At 42.5% G+C, this 20,554-nt stretch overlaps 3 protein-coding genes across 4 annotated transcripts; 1 reads left to right on the forward strand and 2 right to left on the reverse strand.

Moving 5' to 3' along the window:
• Positions 1 to 369: 369 nt before the first annotated feature.
• anapc10 (anaphase promoting complex subunit 10) lies at positions 370 to 3,078 on the reverse strand. 2 transcript variants are annotated; one of them, XM_079477846.1, is made up of 5 exons: positions 2,279 to 2,407; positions 1,805 to 1,924; positions 1,639 to 1,729; positions 1,319 to 1,439; positions 370 to 1,190 (listed from the first exon to the last, which is right to left on the reverse strand). In XM_079477846.1, the coding sequence occupies exons 2-5, from the start codon at positions 1,917 to 1,919 to the stop codon at positions 960 to 962; spliced, it is 558 nt and encodes a 185-aa protein (XP_079333972.1). In that variant the 5' UTR covers positions 1,920 to 1,924; positions 2,279 to 2,407; the 3' UTR covers positions 370 to 959. The 2 variants fall into 2 exon arrangements, with proteins under 2 accessions (XP_079333972.1, XP_079333971.1); XM_079477845.1 differs by having other exon boundaries at positions 565 to 1,190; positions 2,393 to 3,078.
• Positions 2,391 to 8,958, forward strand: abce1 (ATP-binding cassette, sub-family E (OABP), member 1). Its single transcript, XM_079477844.1, has 18 exons — positions 2,391 to 2,587; positions 4,619 to 4,787; positions 4,882 to 4,967; positions 5,043 to 5,140; positions 5,227 to 5,344; positions 5,419 to 5,556; positions 5,690 to 5,759; positions 5,855 to 5,951; positions 6,021 to 6,110; positions 6,225 to 6,346; positions 6,476 to 6,697; positions 6,780 to 6,839; positions 7,141 to 7,199; positions 7,285 to 7,395; positions 7,475 to 7,617; positions 7,702 to 7,824; positions 7,957 to 8,068; positions 8,234 to 8,958. The coding sequence occupies exons 2-18, from the start codon at positions 4,685 to 4,687 to the stop codon at positions 8,279 to 8,281; spliced, it is 1,800 nt and encodes a 599-aa protein (XP_079333970.1). The 5' UTR covers positions 2,391 to 2,587; positions 4,619 to 4,684; the 3' UTR covers positions 8,282 to 8,958.
• Positions 8,788 to 16,614, reverse strand: otud4 (OTU deubiquitinase 4). The gene is made up of 20 exons (XM_079477843.1): positions 16,337 to 16,614; positions 15,447 to 15,530; positions 15,186 to 15,236; positions 15,028 to 15,074; positions 14,587 to 14,659; positions 14,415 to 14,496; positions 14,187 to 14,337; positions 13,926 to 13,983; positions 13,719 to 13,842; positions 13,571 to 13,635; positions 13,391 to 13,485; positions 12,975 to 13,090; positions 12,571 to 12,706; positions 12,369 to 12,492; positions 11,943 to 12,027; positions 11,794 to 11,858; positions 11,081 to 11,711; positions 10,529 to 10,705; positions 10,401 to 10,441; positions 8,788 to 10,320 (listed from the first exon to the last, which is right to left on the reverse strand). The coding sequence occupies exons 1-20, from the start codon at positions 16,490 to 16,492 to the stop codon at positions 9,349 to 9,351; spliced, it is 3,333 nt and encodes a 1,110-aa protein (XP_079333969.1). The 5' UTR covers positions 16,493 to 16,614; the 3' UTR covers positions 8,788 to 9,348.
• Between the last annotated feature and the right edge of the window lie 3,940 nt (positions 16,615 to 20,554).

Raw genomic sequence — 20,554 nt, forward strand, 5'->3', positions numbered from 1 at the left:
TAAATAAAAAAAGAAAAATACTTTCTTTGGATTTTAAAAGGTCTTTGAGTTTTACAATGTTGACGATGATGTGACAGAGGAGGAGGATCTCATTTTAGCTAAATGGCGACCCCTCAGGGACAGAAATTGAAGTCAACAATTAACTTTCCATCTTGCTTGAATTTGCCCTTTTTGTACAATATGATTGTACATATTTTAATTTGTGAACTTGTAAAGTATGTATTTGTACCTATTGTGATTTTGCTGCCGTAAGGGGCCGGTGACGTCATTAAATGCCGCTCCTCTCTCCTCTGAGCTTTAAAGTGCACAATTTAGTTTTGCATCGAGTTTATCGTGAAAGAAGCAGCAAAAGTCAAGAAGGGAAGATTTGAAACTGCAGTGACAGGTTTAGAGGTTGTAGATGCCTATTTGTAGTTGCTATTCAAATCTGAATCTAGGAAAGCGTGTAAACACCAGTTTACACATTTGTGACAATTTTTCTGCAACTTAAAATTCAGAAGACAGATTTGTGAGTCTTGTCCACGAGTGCAAATCTCAACATTCAGCTTCAAGTTTTCACGTTGGGGCTGTGAGTGTACAGGTAAAAAAAAACTTAATTTACAAGTTCACAAATTAAAATGTACATGCTCTCAAGTTTTGCTACTGGTTTACCTTCAACCTCACTGAACCTCACTGATAAAACAAACACAGAACAAACTTCTGGTCAATTCTTCATAAATGAGACTTTATAACAGGAGAGGTATGTATTATGGAGACCCGCCTGCTGTAAATCAGTATCAAGAAATTTCAAAAACAACCATTTATTTTCTGTAGCGTTCACATTGAAACGGATTGATCTTTAGAAAACTTGACAAAACACATCTTGGCACATTTTAATAGAACATGAAGTGATTTCAATCCAGGATAGAGTCTTAGATGAAGACAAAGTCTGCAGCTCAGTCCATCCATACGAGCTCAGGTCACCTGATGGTGCGGTACATCATGAAGTCTACAGTGGTGCATCGTGGGAATTTGCCGATTGAACTTTCCTCCACAGGCGTGTAGACCTTGATCTGTCTCATGTGCGTGTCACGCCCGTTTTGGTGGTTGGCCAACACAGCGATCTGGATCATGAAGGTTCTGATTGGGTTGTTCACCAGATCCAGCAGCGGGATGTGAATCCAACCGCTCGGCTCCACCATCTCTAACTGCTGCTCCCACACAATGAAAAACATGTTAATCAAATATACCGTTGAATACTCATTATGTAAAAACACTTGTCCACGGAATACTGTTTAAACTCATCGAGTGAGATGGTAACATGACTGGTGTTTCTTACCCGAATCTCCTGCAGGTTGTGGAAGTTGTTTCCAACCCTGACTGAGATCTTGCTGGGGGTGTAGCTCTCATCGGATTTATAATCGGCATAAATACACAGCATCTTCACAGTGGTTTTCCTCCTGACAACAGAAAGGGCATTGTGTTTGACTCTATAGACATTTTGAGTGACCTGCTCTACTGAATATTATACATTTTCCCACAAATACAAATGGAAGGAAATGATTGATTTTGTTTGTTATTGATACTGTACAGTGAATACTTTAGCTCGAACCATTATCTTAGATATGATCAGGATATCATTCGTGGGATCGGCTCTACCTGAACTGAATGTTGACAAGATGCGGCTGAGATCCGTCAGACTGCCAGTACGTCTCCAGATTATCATCCCTTAACTGATCGACTCCAAACCCTTCACACAGAAAACAACTAAACACAGCTGCACAACGGATGAAGAAAAAATGATCATGAATGAAAGGTCACACACCTGGCTTACAGGAAGACAGCGACCATACAGCTTGTGAGCCGATTTCTCGGACGGTACCCGTGCGCTCCAACTGCTTGGGGTCTGCACCTGGGGGGGTTTTGGTGGCGGCTGCCATGGTTACTAAAAAGCAATAGTGAACAATAGTTTTACCAAACGACCAGTGACTACAGTTGTCATCACTACTGTAAAATCTAATAAAAGATCTATAAACATTCACTGGATTTGATCACAGACTGCATTGTTTCAAAAACTAAACTAAATAAATTAAACTAACAAGTACAGACAGCAAGACAGGCTTTAAAGACCAAGCTCTTTTTGTATAATAGTAACCAACAAACTGCAAAACAGTCATGTTTACCGTAGAAGCATGCAAAAGCGGGCCGTTATTCACATGAACAAGTAAACATTTGTATAAATACAAACAATATGCAAGTTACACGCAATCAAATCTACAGCAAAGCCAATGTTACTCACAGTACAAACAAATCTCCCACTTGTGCGTCTTCTTGTTTACAAGATTAACTTCAATTCAAGTGCATTGTGCCTAAAAACACGAAATATAACCATAAACACCCACACGGGGCTTACCCGGCACCGGCGCTCTCTGATGACGTGCATCTGCCCCGTCGCGTCCCCGCGTCACGTTTTCAGGCGCCATCTTTGCTGCCGGCGTTGTCTCATGCGCGGCACCGAGACAACACGCGCTGTTCAATTTCTTCAAACAGAGAGAAGACCTTTCGCGTGTAATAACGCGTTATAGCGCGACAGTCGCGTCGCCGAGAGGTGAGCGGACTCTTTATTATTGCTTTATGATGTGTGGATGTCGGAAAGACTCCAGCTGCGGGCGCGTGCAGCCCTGTGCGCGAGGCCTTCGCCAGTTCATTGAAATGTGCCCGTTTTCCCACGAACGTTCAAAACAGACATTCATCAAACCGACGTTTTTAAAACGATGAGGTCAAATCAAAGGATGGATCGGGAGGAGAACGGACAAGGGAAAGCTGAGGGAAACACGTGCGTCATCGCTGTCTCGATCGCTCGCGCGTGGTGTAACTTCGTCACGACGCGCACACGTGTTCTAAAAGCGCAGATGTGTCAAAACGCGACGTGTGTTATATCGATGGTTAAAAGAGTCGGCTTGGTTTCATGATCCAGTCCCATAAACATCAACATCCAGCGCGTTCACGTATGTTCATGTTTCTCCAGAAGGACTGAACGTCACAAAAAACATCGTGTATTGATGCACTGTGTGTTATGTGCGTATGTTTAGCTGTCACGTGGGTTCACATTTGGCAACTCAGCATCAACATTCATCACAGATCCACGAGCTGTCTGTCTGACAGCAGACAGACAGACACACGGAGGAAAACCTTCATCTGATGTGTGCAGCTGGACCGGTGTGGTTTTGTCAGGGAGGGACAGGCGGCTTGTGTCCACTGTATCTGATGTCTTTGGGTCTGTCTGGATGTGATAGACGGGTATATGATGATTTTCCAGAAGCCGTTTGGGACAGATGTTTCTGCCCTGGAACCGCTGATAGATATCAAGCACTTTGTTTCGTTCAAGAGTCGTTCATCTTGCAGAACACAAAATAATATATTTGGAAGAGCGACAACACTAGACACCATTGACTTCCATTGGATGAACTCAAAATATCTTCTTTTGTCGGTGGAAAGAAAAGAGTCTTATAGAGGTTTTCAATGACATGAGGGCGAATTCATTTGACAGGAGGTTGGGGCGGACCATATTAAAAGTAGGGATGCACCGATATGTACATTTTGGCCGATAACCGATATGTGGCCGATATACAGTCTCTAAATATGAACAAAATTTCCCTAAGACTTAAGACCAGAGACGCAAAAGTGGACAAGTGCTTTATTTGAAAACGTTGACTGCAGAAAACAAGGTGACCATTAGTTCTCTTCATTCCTCTGAAAATCACGTACCAAGCTGACAAGCTTCAAACTTTTCTGGGATATCTTTTATTTAATGAACAAATTATAGATGTTCTTTCACAGCAACCCAGAAAAACAATAACAGGTCTCAAGACGACAGCAGTCTGAATAAAACAATATGCTTTTGTTCCTATGATTTACACATTCTTAAACACTGTATCTACATCAACTATGTTATGCTAAAAGCCGTAAATGAATGATCACAGAAAGACAACTGTGCTGGATTTCATCTGTGAGCTGCAGATGAAGAAGTTTAACCAGAGGAAATTATTTATTTTACTGTTGCATTAAACAAATCCGACACTTTGTAAACAAACAATAATAAGTATTGTTTAGATTGTTGATTGACTTGCGTCAAAGCACATGTGCAACCACGCATATCCCCACTAACGTGTGCCGGATAGATACTACACTATCTGCATCGACCTAAAACTTTGACCATACATAACTTTTCGATGAGTTAAATAGCTCATTTAGCGCGATGCATATTGCGATATGCACATGTGCGATATTGCGCAACCCTAGCGATAACATTAAAATGACCATTTATTGGCCGATAACTTGCAGTGCATCCCTAATTAAAATAGCCAGCAGAGTTTGTTTACCTCACAGCCTGAAATGCGACGAGAAGCTGAAGTGCAGTACGAGGTCTTCAAATCATTGATCATGTATCGGCAGAATTGAGAAGCTATACGTGTTAAGTGCTTGTTCCAAATGCAGATTTGATCAGCGCACTGGTTTATAGAAATCCGGAAAAAAATGTCGATCCTCCCGGGCTAAAGTATGAGATCGATTGAGGTCTGTGTGGTGTAGTTATTGTAGAAACTCTTGTAATACGTGTCTCTCTTCTGTTCGTCTGCAGTGAGGTCCAGACCTCCTCTGTTCCTGTGGATCTGCGTCACCTGCGTGTGACATCAAACCGGTCCAGATGGCTGACAAAAACACCAGAATCGCTATTGTGAACCACGACAAGTGTAAACCCAAGAAATGTCGTCAGGAGTGCAAGAAGAGCTGCCCTGTGGTGCGCATGGGTACGGATTACACGCTGTATTCCAATGTGATCTTGATCTGAAGAGGGTTTGGTGTCTGCTTGCCGCTCACATGTACACGCGTGTGTTTTCTCAGGTAAACTGTGTATTGAGGTCACTCCTCAGAGTAAAATCGTCTGGATCTCTGAATCTCTCTGCATCGGCTGTGGAATCTGTATCAAGGTATGTTTTTGTGCATCTTAATCTTATACGGTTTTTATGCACGCTTAATGGTTTCATTTTTCGTCTCGTTCAAAGAAATGTCCATTTGGCGCTCTGTCCATCGTAAATCTGCCGAGCAACCTGGAGAAGGAAACCACACACAGATATTGTGCAAACGCCTTCAAACTTCACCGGTACAAACACGCTTCTCTGACTCATAATGGTTCTGGTTTATCCTTCCGTATATGTTGTGTAATCTAAAGGAGTGTGTGTTTGTCAGATTGCCCATTCCTCGCCCCGGAGAGGTGCTGGGGCTGGTGGGTACTAATGGTATTGGCAAGTCCACTGCTCTCAAGATCCTGGCTGGCAAACAGAAGCCAAACCTGGGAAGATTCGACGTGAGTCGGCGTAACACACAAATGCACCTCTGCCTGCGGAACCACGGTCTCTTAACAAATGTCTGCCCTTCCAGGCCCCACCAGACTGGCAGGAGATCTTGGCGTATTTCCGCGGCTCCGAGCTGCAGAATTACTTCACTAAGATTTTGGAGGACGATCTGAAGGCTATCGTGAAGCCGCAGTACGTCGATCAGATCCCCAAAACCGTTAAGGTCAGTATGACGATGCTAAACATTCCTGCGCATGCTTGGGAAATGTCCGAGTACGGAAGACACGTGTAGATCAGACTGCATTGAGTTGTGTTTCAGAGTCTCTATGGCTGTAATGTTTCTGTTTGTCCTGTAGGGGTCAGTAGGATCTATTCTGAGCCGGAAGGATGACACTAAAACAGGGGAGAAGGTGTGCGAACAACTAGGTCTGTACGCTTTATTTGCCTAGTGAAATGATTTTACATTATGTCGACGATGCGGCGTGTGAATAATTGTGGTGTCCTGTGCTCTGATTGGTCAGATCTGTTGCACTTGCGTGACCGTTGCGTTGAGGACCTGTCCGGAGGAGAGCTGCAGAGATTCGCCTGCGCAGTCGTCTGCATTCAGAGAGCTGATATGTGAGTGTCCGTCCTCTCATCTCTCTTGAGTGTAAAGCTCTGTAGCGCTGATGTTTTTGTTCTGTGCAGTTTCATGTTCGACGAGCCGTCCAGTTATCTCGATGTCAAACAGAGGCTGAGAGCCGCCATCACCATCCGCTCCCTCATCTCTCCAGACAGGTGCGGAAAAACACTTTTGGTTGAGAGGAAATATTTATTTTCCTTTCTTGTTGTGTGCGTTTATGACATATAAACTATATGGATCTCAGTGAGTGTGTTTGTATGTGTGTGTAGATACATCATTGTGGTGGAGCATGACTTGAGTGTGTTGGATTACCTGTCTGACTTCATCTGCTGTCTGTATGGAGTTCCCAGCGCTTATGGAGTTGTGACAATGCCCTTCAGCGTCAGAGAAGGTTCACACACACACACACACACACACACACACACGCTCTTACTTGTAGTGAGCTGCAAGAGCTTTCATCCAAAATCTTTTGAGGACTAGTCACTGCAAAACTTGAAGAGTCAAACTCTCTTTGTTTCAGGTATCAATATTTTCCTTGACGGTTACGTGCCGACGGAGAACCTGCGCTTCAGGGAGACGTCACTGGTGTTTAAGGTGGCAGAGACGGCAGCTGAGGAGGAAGTGAAAAAGATGTGTCGTTATCAGTATCCTGATATGAAGAAGAGCATGGGAGATTTCTCGCTCGGCATCACCGAAGGAGAGTTCACAGATTCTGAGATCATGGTCATGCTGGGAGAGAACGGTGAGACATGAGAGCAGCGATGATGCTGGTCATAGTTTAAGATCCTCACAGTGTTGATTAAAGAGAACTTTGCTTTTGGCAGGAACTGGGAAGACCACGTTCATCAGAATGCTAGCAGGAGGACTCAAACCGGACGGAGGAGGTACAATTCAGCCACACACTTTCTTCAGTCATTTTTCTATAACTTGTGTCCTCAGCAGTTATTGTAGCTTTGTTTAATTTAGATTAAAAAATGTTGTTCCTATTTAAGATTAATTTTCTTTTAGTTTTTGTTTATTATTATTATTATTATAATTTTAGTGCTTTAAACTTATTTCAGTTTATTTCCATAGCAAACTTTCCGTTTTTTGATTAGTTTTAGGCCAATATTTGATTTGATTTCAGTGGACGGAAACGTTTTAAAAATTGTAATTTAAGGAAATTAAAATAACCTTGGTCCTCAGGTGATATACCCATCCTGAATGTGAGCTACAAACCACAGAAGATCAGTCCCAAGTTTAAAGTAAGTGTATCGCTGAATCTTCATATTATCTGGTGTGTGGCCGCATGCTTGTACACTCATTACCTCTGTGTGTTTGTGTTTTCAGGGCAGTGTACGAGCTTTACTTCACGATAAGATCAGAGATGCATACACGCACCCTCAGTTTGTCACTGATGTCATGAAGCCCATGCAGATAGAGAGCATCATAGACCAGGACGTGAGTCAACGCTATCACCACACACACTGCGTTCTTACACACGTACAGTACACTGATGGGTTCTGTGTGTGTTTTACAGGTTCAGAATCTGTCTGGTGGTGAGCTGCAGCGTGTGGCTCTGGCTCTGTGTTTAGGGAAACCAGCAGACGTGTATCTGATCGACGAGCCGTCTGCTTACCTGGACTCTGAGCAGCGTCTCATGGCTGCCAGAGTTGTCAAACGGTAACCGATCTACACATTTAACATAAATGTCAATCTTCTCGTGTGGGTGGGACTTATTTTCCATTTTTACTTCGTCTGGTTCAGATTCATCCTCCACGCGAAGAAGACTGCGTTTGTGGTGGAGCACGACTTCATCATGGCCACTTACCTGGCAGACAGGGTCATCGTGTTCGACGGCATTCCCTCCAGAAGCACCATCGCCAATGCGTACGTGTTTCCTCTTTTATATTCAGTTTGTATTGATTGTATTCGGTCTCATTTATTCAGAGTGGATGTTTTGAGGTCTGTTGTTTTTGGGATGTTGAATGTGACATTGACGTGATTGTTTGATGTCATCAGGCCGCAGTCGCTGTTGGCGGGCATGAATAAGTTCTTGGCGCAGCTGGGGATCACATTCAGAAGGGACCCCAACAACTTCAGACCAAGAATTAACAAACTTAATTCCATCAAGGTAAACATGGTTTCTGGAAAGGCATCTGTTCTTTAGGGGCTTTGTCAAAGCCTTGTAGGCTCCCTACCTAGTCAGCATTGAGGCTTATAGATACCATTTCAAATACCCATGAACAAAATATTCAAATATTGGCAGTGCTTGTGTTCATTAGAAAATCTCTTTCAGGACGTGGAACAGAAGAAGAGCGGCAACTACTTCTTCCTGGACGACTGAAGATCTCATTTCACAGAATTCCAGAAATCTCATCCCACAGGGCCGCCGTTCAATGTGACATCAAACCAACTGACTGTCTGAACTATTAAACACCCTCACCGCCCTGTGGATCCATTTCAAATATACATCTTCTCTTTGTCGCTGGCGTAATTTGTTGGACAGATCGACTGAGACGAAAGCAAATACGAAGAGAAGAGAGAACAACATTTAGGAATGAAACCTGGAGAGATGTATGTTTCCGGGTGAATTGTTGCTGTCATTAACATTAAGGTTCTTTCTGGTGGTGTGAAATATGCCAAACACGCAACTGTATATTTGAATAAAATATTTTAATCATGTTACATCATATTAAAAAAAAAACATATCGGCTTTTGTGTTCGGGGCTCTTGAGATGAACTGAAGCTGTACGATATTAAAACGATTCACACACAACTCTGTTGTATCAAAGGCACGTCAGCCGATGACATTGTTTTGAATAAACTGAGTTCAAATGGAAAGAGACGAGAGAAGATCTTTTGGCTTTTATTGGTTTTCAGTGTTTTAACAAGATCTTTTGGATGTGCAAATAAATCAGGCACTTCGTATCAACATTCAAACACACAAAAAAACAAGCAAAACAGATAAGACATTTCTATGTGAACGAGACACCATCACCAAAACAAAATCTGATTCTGTAGAATCACATACTACCAGAGCGTTTATTTGTATGAAGTATTTATGTTTACAAAATGTGTTAAAATTAAATACATTTCAGCTTTAGTAAAACAGTTTTTTCAAACGATTCAAACATTTCTGTAAATATGATTGGATGATGGTTTTATAGTCACGTTTTCCATTAAATGTGCATTGACGGCCCGTGCAAACAATGCTGAACAAAAAACTTCATTGCAAGACTTTATTAGAAAATTTATGCAAACACATTTACATTTTCAGGAGTGAACGGGTTGATTAAATAAGAATGTGAAGAAACAGTTAAAACAGCACACAGACAAACACCTCAAACTCAAGCAGTTTGGCTCATTGTAAACCAATGACTGGTGTTTATCCTCCGTACAACATTGAAATGTTTACAGTGTGTCCACCCTCGGCCCCGCCCCTCGTCTGACATAATGTCCTCTACCACCGTATGGCTGCTCGTCTTGTCTTCCCCGTCCCGAATGCTCTTTTCGTCCACGGTGGCTCCTCCCTCTATATCCTCCCCTGTCATCTTGGCCACGCCTTCCTCCACCCCTGTACGACTGACTGTAGAAGTTCTGGCCCATTCGGAGGTCAATGCTGACCAACTCTTGTTCGTCTTCGGGACAGTACGGGTGATGCAGTCGAGTGGGATCTTCTGTGACCAGAGCGCCTTTTTGAAATACGCCTGGTCTTCCGAAGTTTCCATTGGCCAAAGGATTCAAATGCGCCATGTCTCCTTGGAGTGGACTCATCGGGTAGGGTTGCACAACATGACCATAGGGGGACTGTTCCATTGTCGACACTGAAACAGGAATATTCACAGGTTGACCTCTGGGAAAACACGCAGCTGTCTGAAAGGATCCAAACTGGGGGTTCATGGATCTTTGGCCACTATCTTGACTTCTCACCAACGACAGAGGAACGTGGTTTATGGCTTCGAAAGGTTGAGGTTGCTGGTGGTAACCGGCGGATGGTGGCGGGTACATCTGATTCGCGGGGTGTGCACAAGGTGGGCTTGAAAACTGGACCGGGTATGCCTCGGGGTAGGCACCTGGACCGGGGGACACTGACCAGGGCACTGGCGGTCTCGCCGGTACCTGCCTTTGAATGGGTGGGGGGTGATCGTGATATCCTCCCATGTCTACAGATCCAGCAGGAGCGTGACTGTGGCCTTGCAATGAGATGTCAAGGGTGGAAGTCAAATTCTGCTGCGGAGGATTTTCTAGTTGCCATGAGGTCATGGGGGCGGGGTTAGCGGTAGCGCTGGAGGAAGGGGGCGGTGCTCTATGGTGGTGCATCTGATAGGCTTGAGTCAGAGGACCCAGATATGTGATGGGAGGCCATAGGGGCTGAGAGTACGCCTGAGAAAACATGTTAGAAATTCAGCTCAACATTTCAAACATGAAGCGTGAGAAACGGGTAGAGATTTATAAACTCACACCTTGATGCCGAGATTAAAGAAGAACCTGAGGACGTTGATATCTGAAAAAAACATGAAAGCTCTAAAGATTACAAACTGAAGTTCTCTCTCTATATTATACGTCTTTTAGCACATGCTATTTTTATTACTTTGCGGTAGATCTTCTCCTTTCTGCGAGAGGGAATACGGGGGCAGCGTCTCCACCTCTCCCTTCTCGTTCTGAGGGAAACCGGGGTAAAGTGGATCCTGAAGGAGATGAGACCACTGAAGTGGAGGGTAGAAGAGCTGCGGAGGCTGAGACAGATGATCAGGAGCACACGCTGCACCTGACGGACAAGGAAAAACGTCGTGTACGTTTTGAAGATGAAGATATTTAGATTTGTGGATATTTTTGAAAAAAATGTGCCTGGAATGGTTAACATCATCAGATCTCATTTATTTCGTCAAGACGTCGAGAAGATTAAATGGAGAGCAAATGCTTAAATCTCATGTGCATTTCAGATATTTCTGAATGTCAACAACGTGTCAAACGGAGCTCAGATTGGTCAAGTCTGCAATTAAGTCAGTATCATTGAAGATCTCAATATGAACATTTCTCATCAAATTGACACAAATCCACATTATTTGACCTCAACAATCTACATTCATTTTACACCTCCATGCTTTTAATCTGATCTATTAAATAAAATAAAAACACTTACCTGAGGCAGGTGTTTCCAGTGATTCGCAGGGGCGTGGCTCTGATGTGTTAGGTGTGACTGGAGGCGGAGCCTGAGTGGGCTCAGCAGTAGGTGTGATGGTACGAATGTCCGCTGCCGGCTGGACGGTGGGCGGAGCATTGCCCCCATCAGTGGGAGGGGCTGTAGAAGACAGGTGTGGAGTGTCTAATACAGGAGCAGTTGTTTGAACCGGGGCAGGAGGGGGTGCAGAAACAGGTACTGGAGGGGCGGCTATAGAGACTCGCGGGGCAGTTTGAAATGGTGGTGTGGTTTTGACAAGGGCATCTGGGGGTAAGACCGAAGCAGGAGTTCGGACAGGGGTGGGGGTAACCTGAGGGGGTGCAGAAGCGCTCACTGGGGTGTTTTGAGTTGGTTGGGAAGAATGTGAGTAAGGTTCAGCTGTGAGCAGGACCCGGGCAGTTTGTCCGGGAGGTTTAGAGGCGGCGGTAGTGGGAGTTACTGTGACAGAATGTGAAGAAGATAAAACTGTTACAGAGTCGATTTGTGTTTGGACCGCAGTCTTATCTGAAGAAGGTGTCTCGGTGTGAGATGGAGTCGGGACAGTGGGAGTTGATCTTTGAACTGACTCCTCTACAACCTTCCTCTGAAAAAACTAAATAAAACACAGATGAACACGTCGCATACATTTTTCGAAATGACGAAGTTAACTCGCAGGTCATGTGTCGAACATTCACCTTTTGATTTTCTCTTGTGTAACTCCCTCGTCTCTGAGCAGGCTTCTGTTGAGCTTCTGTCACGTCTGAAAACCACGAAACCAGCATGAATGACAATTGCCTTGACTCATTTATTTCAGATACACCTGAGACGTAAAGGCGCCCCTCACCTGTCTCCGAGATGGACCCCCTGTGATCTTTTTGCCGGGAGGTTTTCTTGTCCCCTCCTCTTTTCGTGACCTCGACAGCCGTGACCTGAACACACACACACACACACAATATAAACTCAAGTGTCTCTTTTATTAAAAGCACGTTGAGTAACCAAGACAATTATGAAACAAGTGATTTTTCTTTAGTAACAAATATCTCCGGTCTTCCTCAAACTATTGAAATGAGTCATCTGCACGTTATTGTAAGTTATACTTCACAACATTACAAAGAGAATAAAATCTATCAGATGTGTTATGTTGAATTATAAAAATCGGTGTTTTCGTTTATAGAATATTTCAGCTGAACATTTAGTTTCACACATCACATCATGTGTTGTGAATGAGGGTGTCATGTGCCATTAATGCGCGTGTGTGTTGTGACATCACCGTTTGCGGGCTTGTTCCAAGTGAAGGGAAGTTGCGTTCGTCTTTGTGCAGGAGCTCCAGCAGAGCGTTCTCGTCTTCCTCCTGATGAAGTACACACACGGGACTGCTGCGTTGATCAGATCTCCTGCAAACACACACACAGATCATACCACACTGAGACTCCAGACATTCCGGCTGTTTATGCCACAACTAAAAAGCACACCTGAGTTTGCCACGTCCAGCCGTCTGTTCGTCCGCGGTGCTCTGAGGAGGCCAGGAGTGCTGTTTGTTTACACGGCCACCGGACGCAGTAGAAGCTGCCGCTTTACCTGATCTCCGGCCTCCTCTGTTCTCCCACTCTACATCAACACATCAAGGTTCATTTTTAGCACAAGCGCAGCTGACCAAAGTGCTGTACAAAAAAGGTCAACTAACAGCAGTAAGGTACTACAAAGACAAAGAAAGATCGCAGCTCTCGAAATGAATTAAAAGCCAATTAATAAACACAGACATGCTAGTTTCAGACTAGTTTTAAACACACCAAACCATGACTGTGTGTGCGTGACAAAGAGATGATGTGCTGTGATGTAGTGTGTGTGTGTGTGTGTGTGTTCAAAGAGAACATACCAGACGCTGTGTGTCCGTTGTTTGGCGCCGGCTGTCTTTTACTCTTCTCAGACACTTTCTGCCAAGACTGAGGCTCTTCAGACGGTAAACGCAAGTTCAACAACGGCACAGTTTGTCTACACAGACACATACAGACAGACATGAGTTAGGATTTGTTAATATAACAATTAAACAGGTCAAAACAGATGGAAGTAGCCATTATATTATGTATAATGTGTAAAAAAAAAAAAAACTGTAACAATAACACATATACCAAGGTGTTTCGACGTTATCCATTGTTCAATAAAAATAAAAGCTTCTATATACGGACCCCCTGTAATCACACCACGGACCGCTAGGGGTCCGCTTACCCCGGTTAAAAAAACCCGCCTTAACACACATGTACAAACACACGGGGAGAGTAGAGAAACACATACTGTTGGCCGAGTTCCTCTATGAACACAGTGACGGGTCCGTTGTCAGGACTGACCTCCCGAACATAAGCGCTGTAGAAACACCCATTCAACTGCACCTGAGACAGAAAACATCTTTACATCATCTTACAAACCTTCAAGAAAAGAAGTCAACACGGACACATGCACGCACGCGCGGTTTACTTTGCATTTGTCTCCAACAGTATACTGCATCCCTGCAGCCATGCGGAAATCTTGCTGCTGCTGAACTGCAATCACAAACACGCACATCATGTTTTAGCTTTCAATCACAATAACAACATTTTAAAAAACACATTACAGAGACACGTACGACGTTTAGAACGAAGCCAGACGTCATATTCCACGTTCCTGTAGAGGCCGGGGTTTAAGGATCTCTGGACCTTCGTGGACAGAAATTCACGTCCCCCATCTCGAGCGCGGCCCCGTCCACGACCCTAAAACACAGTCACATCATCACCATCTCCGAGTAAAGTCCACTGGAATAATGTGACGTTCTATAGGAGAAAGAGTGAAGCACCCTGTGTGATGATCTGGTCTTCATTTCACTCACGCTTTTCTCTTTCACGTCACTGGACCTGATGGGGAGCAAACAAACACACAAAACAATCTGCAAACTTGTGCATTTCTTGGTTTCCTCCGAGGAACACAAAAGAAGATATTTAAAGAAAAGTCTCAACGGCTATCAACGCTCATTTATCTTTATTTTTGGGTGAACCTTAACATGCCACAATAATTCACGAATCATAAAGTGTTTGCTTGGATGTTTAGAAAAACACACCAGAACTCCTCTTCCTCCAGGTCGGACTCTTCACTGCTCTTACATTCCTCCGAGTCCAGCCTGTCTCGTCCCCGACCTCCCTTCATACACGGACCTAAAACACTGCGGTCGACGCCGCAAACTCCATCGTACAGCAGCTCGTACAGGATCGCTACCAAACAGAGAGTTTCATTTCACAAACATACTTAAGGGACAAACAAACTCGAATAGCTTCATCACGTCACATACATTGACATGCAGCTGCACTTTTCTCAAAGGATTGTGGGTAAACACTGTCGTAATGGTTTCCATTGAGGAAGCAGAGTCGCACCTAACAGAACCGCAGAAAGAGAGAGATTTCAGCGTTTAAACATGATGAACTGATTTCATGCGATATCTCGGAGCGGATGTTTGTTTGCACCTTATCGTGGAAGCCGTTCTCTGTGATGCTGACCGGAGGTACATCAGGCTGCTGGAAGACGATGAAATCACGCCTGGAAATAAATCAAAATAAACAAACACAGTCAGCTATTTCAACATCTCAATAATGAACAACCCATTTCACCCAAAGACAACTAAATTCATTCTCTTTTCACTCCCGTACGCGTTTCCTTCTTCTGCAGAAGACGACAAAAGATATTTTGTCACGGACACAAACCCACTGAGACCGTTCTCAAAATATCTTCTTTTGTGTTCCACTGAGGAAAGACTCGCGTGCACGTTTACAACCACACGAGGAGAATAAATGTAAATGTTAACAATAAGAAAAATGAAGCATTTATTAAATATCGCCAGGAACTCACAGCCTCACAGAAACAAACAAACAAACAAACGAAACACACTAATATCGTAGCGATCTTACTTATAGAGTTTAGACAAAGCGGTGATCTCCACCTGCCCAACCCAGCTCTGAACACAGAACAAACATATAAGAAAAAACAACATGTCAGTCACATCACAACTAAATTATCAAATCATAAAGATGTTTTCAAAGCTCTAAGGTTTGTGTGCACGTGTTACCTTAGGATCCTGTAAATTCTCCAGATATTTCTCAAAATCACCTTCAATGAACTAGACACAAACATCACGTAAGTCTACATCACTATTCTCATACACAAACAGCTCACACTATTTTGGAGTTTGGTGCACTTTGATCCAGTTCCCAGGTACAGAGAAAACGTAAATGGTCAATTGGGTGCTTCACATCACCTGTGTTTTCCACACATACAGATAAAGAAACGCTATATGCAAGTTCATTAAACACATTTATTGTCATGTCACCTGCTCATAAGTGGATCTGTTCTGTTTCAGATATTTCACGCAAGCCATCCGAACATCGGTGTGCAAACTCTGACATTGCAAAATCTGTGAAGAAAACACAAACACACCCATGCGTCATTTCTTACGACGTGTTTTCATGTACAGCTGGCATGAACCTGACTTCTAAACCTGAAAAACTCATGATCCCAGTGAACACGTGTAATGTACAGAACTTGAATAAAAGTGTGCATACACGTAAGAAGTATGAAGAAAACATCAGACGGCTTTAGGTGTGGATCATCAGATGTCACGACAAGAATAACACGTTTATGACAGCTCATTATGATTATTCCATTGAAAATGCCATTTCCATGAGCCATGACGTCACAAACAGTAAACATGTCCTGCAGATTTACATTATAATATGAGTCATTGTCAGTAAATGTACATTTTAAAAGACATATAATGACATCAATAAATAACGAATCCTGCAGGCGTGTTGAAACAAGATGTAATACCGCAATAAAACCGGTATTGTCTATAATGATCTTATATCATTTATGCCACATTATAGCTACAATAAATACAAAGCACACTGGAACTCAATATCACACACAATAAAGACCATATATGTACTTCTAGTGTCTTTTAGAGACATTGTTTAGTAACATTTAAAAAAGATAAACACGCAATAATCAACATTAACAAAGCTAGTATGCTAAAGCTAATTTATGCTGTAGATTAAATAATAAACAGTTTGTCTTTAATTGGCACAAACAGTGAAATCAATAATGTTCGAGTCACTTTAAGGTTACACACGCAATGTTTTAAACTATTCCGAAGTGCATTTAAATGCGTTTGCCTGTGTATAAACACGACACGGTGCTAAAGTTAGTTGTCGGTTTTCTGACCTGCTCCGCCACAGCCCTGAAGAGACACGAGCCGTCCTTGGCGATCTTTTTGCGGTAGAACCCCAGCGAGCGCAGGTACTCATCCATGCGGCACTCGAGCGTCCTGTCGCCGGTCAGCTGCGGCTGCGCGTCCCCCGATGCCCTCCGGACTTCCATGACGATCCACCGAACACGATATAATCCCGATGTGTGATCCGCGGGGTTCCTCGCCGTTACTGAAGTCCTGTCAGCTCATGTCTGAGCGCCGACTGACTGGATTCACTTTTGATTTCAGCGCAGACGAAAGTTAAAGAGTGTTTCCAGGTCACGCGCAGCGCTGCAGGCGCATGCAGGCGCGTATGCGCGAACGCAACGATCAAAACTTTATTGCAGACGTTCAGGGTCATCTTGGTTTTAAGCAGACGTCATTTCATTTTTAGTAAGTTAGGAAACTGTATTCACAAGAAGTTACATTTACATATTTATGAATTTATTTGGAGTATTTATTAATAATATGCACGTGTACTTTGACGTAACTGGTATCGGACACACCCCGACCCCGCCCCTACGCGCTCTTCAACAAGAGCAGACGGGAGAGATCAATTCATTATTATTAATGATAATTAATCATTTCAAGTTTACAAGCATTCATTCTCAAATAACCTCTTCGGTCAATGATAGTTTTTTATAATTCAGTGCAGTTTGAGACTAACATACAATTTGTTCTGTATGCGTGTTATTCCTCATTGTGCCTGTGGAGGGCGCTGTTACTCCTCATTGTTAGTTCTCGCAATAAACTCAAGAATGTGATCCTGAAGTTGCATCTCTATGGAGCGATTTTAGTCTCATTAATTATTCGTGCGTAAAACAAGATGCACACATGCGTAAACAGTTTCGCATGCATAAAACCTAATTTACGTGCACATAGTATATATTTACATTTACGAAAGCAATTCACGTGCGTAAAACAAAACTGTTTTCTCACAAATTACGTCTCGCAAACATACAGCTGCGCACATAACTTTCGAAAAGTTAAAATGTACGCGTTTGTCTTGTTTTACGAATGTGCAAATCGTCACACACGTGTGAATCGCCTTGGACGTGTGTGTGTGTTTTTTGAGACTCTCCTGGCGACGCAACCCCTTCCACTTGGGTTGTCGTACTCTTTAGCCAATCAGATTCAAGCTTACCATTCAACCAATCACAACCCGCTGAGGGCGCCGGACTCAAGGAAAACGGCTCTGCGCAACTTTAGTGCAGTTTGGCTCAAATAGAACGGAAATGATGCATCACCCTCACCGCACGTTAATCACATTACGATCTTTTCCAGGCTTGCGCAGCTTTGTGGGTACAATTTATTATATTTTTTACTGTTAAATAAAATACAATACTCAATTTACTTCGCTGCTGTCCACCTGGTCTCATTTCACTATGCGTTCTGTCAAGTCAGTTTGAAATACTGTAATGTTTCTCCTGACTTTGTAGTTCTTTCTTCATGTAAATTAATATAGTCTAGTTAGACATACATGTTATCTTGCTTATTGGCTTCTGTAAACGCCATTGAAGGGATTATTTTACTAATGGATAGATATATTAGCCTGTATAGACCCATACTAATAAATTACTACATTTAAAGTTAACTAGTATTATCAGATTTTAATTTAAAAAAACGACACAAACCGTCTTTGACAATACTACTGACCGCAGATAGAAACACGGTAAGGTAAATAGACATGCCATACAGCAATGAATCGCAAAATGGGAGGAAACTGAAGATTTGCAGTGGATTAAAAAACTTTATTCCACATGTAACCAAAATCATCTATGTTCATGTAACAACTCTATTATTTTGGATTGGCAACCACATAAACACATCGTAATGGTAACGTAAGCAACATTTAAAAACATAAAAACAGACAAGCCTACAAAACAAAATATGTGCCGCCTGCACCAAAGCTGCGCAGAGCCGTTTTCCTTGAGTCCTGTAATTGGTTGAATGGTAAGCTTGAATCTGATTGGCTAAAGAGTACGACAACCCAAGTGGAAGGGGTTGCGTCGCCAGGAGAGTCTCAAAAAACACACACACACGTCCAAGGCGATTCACACGTGTGTGACGATTTGCACATTCGTAAAACAAGACAAACGCGTACATTTTAACTTTTCGAAAGTTATGTGCGCAGCTGTATGTTTGCGAAACGTAATTTGTGAGAAAATAGTTTTGTTTTACGCACGTGAATTGCTTTTCGTAAATGTAAATATATACTATGTGCACGTAAATTAGGTTTTATGCATGCGAAACTGTTTACGCGTGTGTGTATCTTGTTTTACGCATGAATAATTAATGAGACTAAAATCGCTCCATACATCTCCAAGTGTTAATGTATCACACAATGTTATGAAAGTGCAAGACATAACACAATTCACAATAACAAATAGACAAATTTGCAAAGATGTAAAAACAAAACTATGAGGAATAATCATTAATAAAATAGGGGGAAAAGGGGAATTGATGATATTGAATGATCAGGCTTTATCATCTTAAATTATACAGATCTTAGATTTTCCACTTGAAAAACAAATTCCAGTCTTAAAGAAAAGAAATCAGATGGCTGACTTGTTAGTGTAGTTTAAAACAGATTTATGCAGCCAGTCCTTCGTTTTTAAACATTTAATAAGCAAGTCGATAAGACTGAAATGAACAAACACTGGCTGAGTTCATCAGTCATTTTAGATTATTTCTTCAAAAACATTTGTGTTTTTTTCCTTATTTTCTTTCAGAAACATGATAATATGTTTTAAATATTTCTCTTATGTGAATAATAAAATAATACATTTAGCAGAAAACATTTAAACAGGTAATTTTACTGCTGAACAGTTCTCTGAGGATGAACTTTGCTGCACATCTTTTTGTGAGTATCGAGACGTCTTGATTTTCTTGAGAAGTGGTGTTTTTTATTGATCAGATGTAGTAAAGGACACATTCAGAGCACACACGAGATGCCACAACGGTGTGTGTTTTCTTGTGCACTTTAAGATAGGAGAGTGTTGAGAAAGTCTTTTCACACATGAAACAGACATGAGGCTTCACACCTGTATGAGTCGTCATGTGGCTCTTCAGAGCAAATGCTGTAATAAATGCTTTACTGCACAGTTCACACTGAAATGACCTCACTCCAGAATGATAGAGAAGATCCACTGCTGATCGCTGCTGATGCAAAACACACGGATCACATCCATACGGCTTTTCTCCGGTGTGAACTCTCATGTGCTCATTAAGGTGGTATTCACGACTGAAGATCTTTCCACACTGAGAGCACATATGAGAATCTTTGTCCGTTGCTGTTTGGGAGCTTTTTGGTGGCAGACTATTGGTGTACAGACAGATCAGAAATACGTCTCCATTTATGAGATAATGCTTCTCCTCCATTTCAAATGGTTCTGGACTGTCTCCCTGCACCTCCATTGGGTCTAAAAGGATCAATATGAAAGTAAAAAAATGCTCATCTTTATATTTGTCAGACAGACAGTCACTGATGTTAAAGATGAAATGAATGTTGAATGCGTCCAAACCTTTGTGTTGAGTTGGTCTCTCTCTCTGAGTTTTGTCTCCAGTAACTTCACCTCTTTCTTCAGCTGACAGATTTCTGTCATCAGATCATCAATATCCAGCATAGACAGATCAGTTCCTACTGACTTACAGCACATCACATCCACCTGCACCTTCATCATCATCATCATCATCATCATCCTCATGGACATCAACACAACACTCACTGCTGTTTCTTTTCCTCTGCTGGACTGGAGCCGCAGTAACCGTGTGTTCACACCGAGCGCGAAAGATTCGCATCGGTTTCCTATTGTTCAGTTAATAGCGACAAACAAAGAGAAACATCCAACAGATCTGACATCTGGGAATTTCCATATATTTCTATTGTTCAGCACTAAACACGTTAAAACAACTGTCAAGTTTGGTTACTTTTGGGTATACAAGATGATTGAAGACTTTCAGTGAATAGTTTCATTAAGTTGGTCCCAAGTATCCATTTTAAAATCTCCATAACACATCATTATACTTTTAATGGATGTAAAATCTTTATTAAACAGTGAGCTGCAGAGATTTGAGATGTTGTGTTTGTGTGAGAGAGAGAGAGAGAGAGAGTGTGTGTGTGTGTGTGTGTGTGTGTGTGTGTGTGTGTGTGTGTGTGTGTGTGTGTGTGTGTGTGTGTGTGTGTGTGTAAG

Source organism: Barbatula barbatula (genome assembly GCF_947034865.1).
Source record: "Barbatula barbatula genome assembly, chromosome: 17".
Classification (NCBI taxonomy): Eukaryota; Metazoa; Chordata; class Actinopteri; order Cypriniformes; family Nemacheilidae; genus Barbatula; species Barbatula barbatula.